The sequence below is a fragment of the Octodon degus genome, unplaced genomic scaffold, assembly GCF_000260255.1.
Source record: "Octodon degus isolate 3935 unplaced genomic scaffold, OctDeg1.0 scaffold00049, whole genome shotgun sequence".
Taxonomy (NCBI): Eukaryota; Metazoa; Chordata; class Mammalia; order Rodentia; family Octodontidae; genus Octodon; species Octodon degus.
In genome coordinates this window covers 3,777,852-3,783,922 of record NW_004524625.1, presented here as the reverse complement: position 1 = coordinate 3,783,922, position 6,071 = coordinate 3,777,852, and the positions used below count along the sequence as shown (strand labels likewise).

The window sequence follows — 6,071 nt, the reverse complement described above, 5'->3', positions numbered from 1 at the left end:
GGAGAGAGGAGAGAGGAGAGAGGAATATATGTAGAACCTCCCCAACTTTTTGTGCTAGGAATCCAACCCAGAGCCTTGCACGTGCTAGGCAAGCACTCATTCCTGAGCTATGCCACAGCCTTTAGGGTGACCTTTAACGGGCAGAAGATGGACTACCACTATAAATTGCCTTTGTTATATTCATGCCTCAAAACAATTCAGATACAGTCCCAGTAAAATAATTTTGTTGCAGTCATTTTAAATGATACACTTCCTTTGTTTTTCTTGTATTTCTTTGGCCTATCTAGAATATGCCCACTGTACCTAAAGCATATCAAGGTACATAAATGGCTTAATAGAAATCAATAGGTTTGGGCTGGTGAGATGGCTCAGTGGTCTAAGGCACCTACTTAGAACAAGCTGCAACAAAGCATACCGACCGACCACAGTTCAATCCCCCAGCACCACATGCCAGCCAGCCAGGCCCCCTGATGGGCTGAGCTGGCCACACACACACACACACACACACACACACAAATAAAATTAAAAAAAAAATTAAAAAAAAAAGAAATCAATAGGTTTGTATTGATTTCTCAAGAGTTTTTAAAAAGTATTTTTAACTTCAAACAAATTTTAATTTTAAAATACATCTTAATGGGTTGCTTACGTTCATTTATAACAAGATGAATTATTATGGAAATAAATGACAAGTAATGTGTAGAAGAAGCCTAGGAATTGGAGCTACAGACTTTACTCCCCACTCTTAACTGCTAACCAATCGTATTAAGTACAAAGGAACTTTTTAGACCTAGGATAGTTTTCAGCGAGCAGGCTCTGTGCCACTTTGGCTTGAAAAAAGGTAACAGATAAGCTCTTTCCTCTCTAACTTTGAAACAATCCCTTTGTAGGCTATCTGACCCTTTGGCAGTATCTAACAGGGTCTCAGTTTCAGCACAAAAGTGGCTTTCTTCCCTGGGTGTTCAAAATGAGCATCGAATGAAGGATCTGTGTGTTGGCTTCATCGGTTAAAAACGGGGTGCAAATTAAAATATGGGGGAAGCAATATTTCCATCACAGTGGCGCAGGGATTTCTAATGTATTTTGATAAAGAATTTAGAGGCACAGTTCGGATGCGGCAAGCGTTTTTGTGGGAATGACAAACCTGCGTAGGCCAAAAAGGTGATGACTGCAGCCAGCAGGTGGACGCGCAGCCTTGCCCGAACCTCCTGGAACTGCAGCAGGGCACTGTGGAAGATAAAGCAGCAGATGGCCTCGGTCATGACCGCCTTGGGCAGGTCAGACTGGACGGGATTCCGGCAATCGAAGATCCTCTCACCGAAATGGTACCGGGTCAGCCCCAGGCTCCACAGGGCGCGCATGCAGTACCTGCTGCCCAGGGCGCTAGCCAGCTGCGCCAGGAGCCTCAGCGCGCCCATCTCGGGCGCCATGCCCCCGAGCGCGATCTGCATCATCAGGCTGCACGGGTTGCTGGAGGTGCCCGCCAGAGTCAGGCCGTGCACCAGCGAGAAGAAGTAGACGAGCGTCAGCGTCCAGGTGGGGTGCGCCGAGTCCTGCTCGCTCAGCAGCAGCAGCTCGTGGGTGCAGCAGCACAGCTGCAAGGTGCCTAGAAACTCCGAGACGAACGCGTGGGCCGCGGGCCGGTGCAGCCGCTTCCGAGCGCCTGCGCGCGCCAGCCCCACGAGCAACACGACCAGCAGCATGAACCCCAGCGAGGCGCAGCTGTCGCGCACCTCGGGCCGCAGCCCCGGCAGCGCGGACATGGCTTCTCCGCGCCGCACCGCCGCTCCGGGAAGCGCCTGGGAGTCCCAGTCCGCGGCCCGCCCCTCACGCCCAGGCTCCTCCCCTCCCCGCCGAGGACTCTGACTGGGGAGGGGAGGCGAGGCGGGCTGAGCCCGGGCGTCCGGCGGGGGGCAATGGTCAGCAGGGCCGGTGCACGAACCAGCCTCCCCCGGTGCCTGGGCGCGGCGCGGCGGGGCATCACTGCGCACGCGCATTGGGGCTTGTGGGGGGCGAGGCTGCGCTACCCGGCCGGGCAGGAGGCTGAGCGGGGTGCCGCGCGGACCAGAGTGTGCAGCAGGGCGCCCCCGGAGCTCATCCGCCGAGCCCCGGCACTGCCCTTCTGGAGAGTTCGCAGGGGTTGAGAAGGCGGGGGCGGAGCGGGCGCCCGGTGCGCCGCGGGGGGGCAGACGCGGCCGAGCCAGGGGGAGCCCCGGCGCGCGGGGGCTTTGAACCTTGGCCCTGTGACTGCACCTTTGTGCCGTCATGGTTAATCTGGACCTGTGTCCACAGTGGTGCCGTGTTGGCGTATGACTACCGCTGACTCCACCTACCTGTTGAACCACCATCCAGAATTTGAGTGTAATTCTTAGTACTGTTCTCACAATTTGTGCAGTATACTCTTTGGAGAGAATTATTTAAATGTTATAGTAAGAAACATTTCCTTGGAGAAGCCTAAAGCCCGACTCTGAGCGGTCTCGCCCCCTCTGATCGTTTTCCGAGGCGCGAGGACCCCGCGCGTGACTCGCCGCAGCGTGACAGGGAAGCGCGAATGCGGTCCGTGGCCATCTCCCCACTCTCAGCCGCTCCCTCGAGGAATATGTTGGCTGACTCCTGTCACGGAAAAACAATTTTCAGGGCATGTTAGGAGGGACTGAAAATATTTGCCAGGGTGAAAGGTATGCAGTCGAAGGAAGCGCCGGTGTTTGAAGAGCGCCGAGCGCTGCTGCGTCGCAGTTGGGGTGTCTTCCGGAGGTGCCAAGTGGGCTGTTTCCCGTCTGTCACCCTACTGGTCCCCTGGGCTCTTAGGATGCGAACCAGTCACACTGAAGTTGGGATCTGCAGTGCGCCTAGTAGCTCAGCTTCCTGGCGGAGGGAGGTCTGCGGGAAGAAGCGCATGCATGGCTGAAAAGCACCCCGGCCTGTACGCAGTGCTCAAAGCTACTGTATCCTTAGACCCGTGGGGATATATATATATATATATATATATATATATATATTAGGGAACACCTTAGAAGAGAGAAACACATTATAACGTTGAGTAATTTTTGTTCTGAAGCTGCAGTTCTTTTCTAGAAGACAATTTTAAAATTACAGTTTTGTGGTCTGTCCTTTGCATTGTGTGTGAAAAGGAAACACAGAACGGAACTCCGGAGTGGTCCACCTCCTGGAGTAGTGTGGGTCGGTGACCCACCTCGGATTGGTTTTGAGAGCATGAAGATCCTTCAGCGCACAGTCTAGCACGCCGGAAGTGTTTAGGGAGTGGTAGCTGAGAGCTGAACAGCAGGTTTCTGCGCTCAGTGGCTTTTGCCACCAGGCCCCACTTCTAACTCACCCATTTGGGGTGGCGCAACTGCGTGCAGAGAGGAGAGAATGCTGGGACTCCTGACCCTTGCACCTAGGGAAGCTTTGTGCTGACGAAATGGTATCCTGGCGCAGTGTGGCAATCCAAATCCTCTCAGCCTGCCTCCTACAGGTCGTGTCACAGAGCCAGGAAAAAGAAAAATGAGAGAAATCAGGTTTGGGTGGGGTCTCCCTAGCTTCACAGTCTGTTTTATAATGAAATGAAAGTTCCCTTTTTGTGTAAGATTTCAATGGCCAACAAAATTTTAAATAATTTTTCTGATAAAACCCTTTTCATAAAACATGAATTAGGCAGCAAAATGAAGTCCTTTCCTCGTTCCTGTATTGACATCTGATCAGAAAGAATTCATGATAAAACTATTTTTAGTCACTGCTGTTCAAAGATGTTGCTTTAAAAAAAACAGTATAATCCTTTAATTGATCATTTTATTAGCTGTCAGTTGGGGATTAAAGTAAATGTATTTTGTTTACTGCTTTGGTAATAATCCACATTTACTAGCAAGAGCAACATGAAAAACTGGTCTTTCAGCTGGGTGTGATCCCTGCTCTTGGCTGAGATAAGAGGCTTGCTGTGAGTTCCAGGCCAGCCTGGGCTATGAGGGGAGTCCAACTATATAGTGAGAACTATATAGTGAGATCCTGCCTGAAAAAAAAAAAATAAAAACAACAAACAAACAAACAAACAGAAAAAAATGGTCCTATGGACTTTGGTAAGAAATTATGCATTGTCATTAAAAGGACCTTAGATCTCCTTTCTATTAAAGAAAAGCAATAAAGTGCACTCAGTGAAATTACTTGTGATTGTCTATTTTGCCTCATATAAATCAATCTTTGCCTGTGTCAGAAGCAAGAAATCACTAAAATTTCTTCAGAGTGACATTGTGGGCTAAAATAATCTACCCTCTTTGTTGGAACAGGTGCGTGCTACCACACCCAGCCAGCTTTCCCTTGTGGACATTAATCACTGATGTCCTACTAAGGTGGGACCTGCAGATTTCTGTAAGGTTGCTCTTTTCCTTTTCTAATTAATAAATGTTACGTGGTGGAGGATTCACCAAACTTTACATTCATTTGAACAGAAAAAAATTATCGGTAACTTGCAAATGCTGAAATGCCCTTGTGACGCGACTGAGTTGGGTTAGTCAGAGACTGGATTCTCCTGTGGCCTTGGTGGAAGGAAAGGGATGCTGTGGGGAGGTGGGAGCACTACAGCTGGAATCAGGACCGCAGGACCAGGACGGCTCTCTCGGCAGCCTTGAGCCTCCTTTACCCTCCATCTCTCTGCAGGACGTGCTGGGGATGCACTATCTTGAGGAAAGGGGGGGCTGTCGGGACAGCCTGGGCTCTGGCTCTGCTTCTCAGAACAGTGCACCCTTCCATGCTGTAGGCCAGTGGATCATGTTACCTCTGAGGTATAAAACCAGGGCAGGCCACTTTCTTTGCAGTGTCTTGAAAGGGCAGTGCACATGGATGGCTTTCTCAAGCCTCAGAAGATAGTCAGACCATGAATCCTAGGCATTGCTTGGCCTTGCTACCCACTTAAAAGTAATTTACCTCAATCATGTAAAGTGTGTTGGGGGTGTTGTTTTTCACCATACTCCGACCCAAGTTGGCACTGGTGCACAGTGAAAGAACTTCACGGCCAGGCCTCCTGGCCTGTAATCAAGAGGCTGAGGCCGAAGGATTGCTGCAAGTTTGAGATCAGCCTGGGCTACAAAGTGAGCTCAAGGCCAGCCTGAACTGCGTTGTAGGGATCCTTTTGTCTCTCAGTGTTATCTGCTGTACCCAGGGAGAAACTGTGGCAGGAATGAAAAAAAAAGATAAGACAAGAGCTGGGTCAGGTGGTGGCCTGTCTGCCTGGTTGGTGAGATGTCCCAAGCACAACAGCAGGGGATTTATTTATACCTTTGCACAGTAACAAGACACAAGCTTGCCTCGTGACTAATAGCCCACAATGTCCAGACAGGACATTTTTCTCAGGACTGAGGTCGCCTGACTGCTTTAGGCAGTGAGGCCTCCTCCTGCTCTCCCACATAGGATCAACTTCCAGCTTCAGTGCTCCCAGTACTATATAGTGAGACCCTGTCTCAAAAAGACAAGAAACAAAACAAAAACTTCACAAGGACCCTTAAAAAAATCTAGATCCAGGAGCCAGGCATTGTGATGTATGTCTGTAATCCCGCCAGGAGGCTGAGGCAGGGGATCACAAATCTGAGGTTAGCCTGGGCTAGAAAATGAGATCTTGTCTCAAAAAGATTGAAAAAAAAAAAAAAAAGAAAGAAAAAAAAAGAACTAGACCCAGTTCTACAGCAAATGAGTGACTCCTGCTTTATTCCCCCCCCCCCAAACAGGGATTGAATTTAAGCCCTTGCGCTTTCTGGGGAAGCACTTATTCTACTGAGCCATCTCCCTGGACCTCCTGCTTTATTCTTCCATTCCTTCTACCTAGCAGGGACCCCTGCTGGAGCCTGTGCGTCTCCTCAGGGTTCAGGCATTGCTAGAGGATTCATAGAGCAGGACTTGCGGCTCTACTTACATGTGACTCCTGCAGCATCTTGGAGAAAAAGCCATAGAGAATGACAGCAGGAGGAAGCTGAGTCCCCAGACATTGTTCTAGGATTGTAAGCCAGTCAGAAAGGAGCGAGGGTGGTAGATAGAACACGGTGTGTGTTACTCTGATTGGCCTATTGCTCAGTCACCACCCTCCTCCT

At 50.0% G+C, this 6,071-nt stretch overlaps 1 protein-coding gene across 1 annotated transcript in view; it reads right to left on the bottom strand.

Annotated features, from left to right (window-relative positions):
• Aqp11 (aquaporin 11) overlaps positions 1-2,006 on the bottom strand; it is a 15,922-nt gene extending 13,916 nt beyond the window's left edge. The window contains exon 1 of the mRNA XM_004632529.2: positions 1,142-2,006. Coding sequence (XP_004632586.2) covers positions 1,142-1,994 — 853 coding nt within the window. The 5' untranslated portion in view covers positions 1,995-2,006. The remainder of the gene's footprint in view (positions 1-1,141) is intronic.
• Between the last annotated feature and the right edge of the window lie 4,065 nt (positions 2,007-6,071).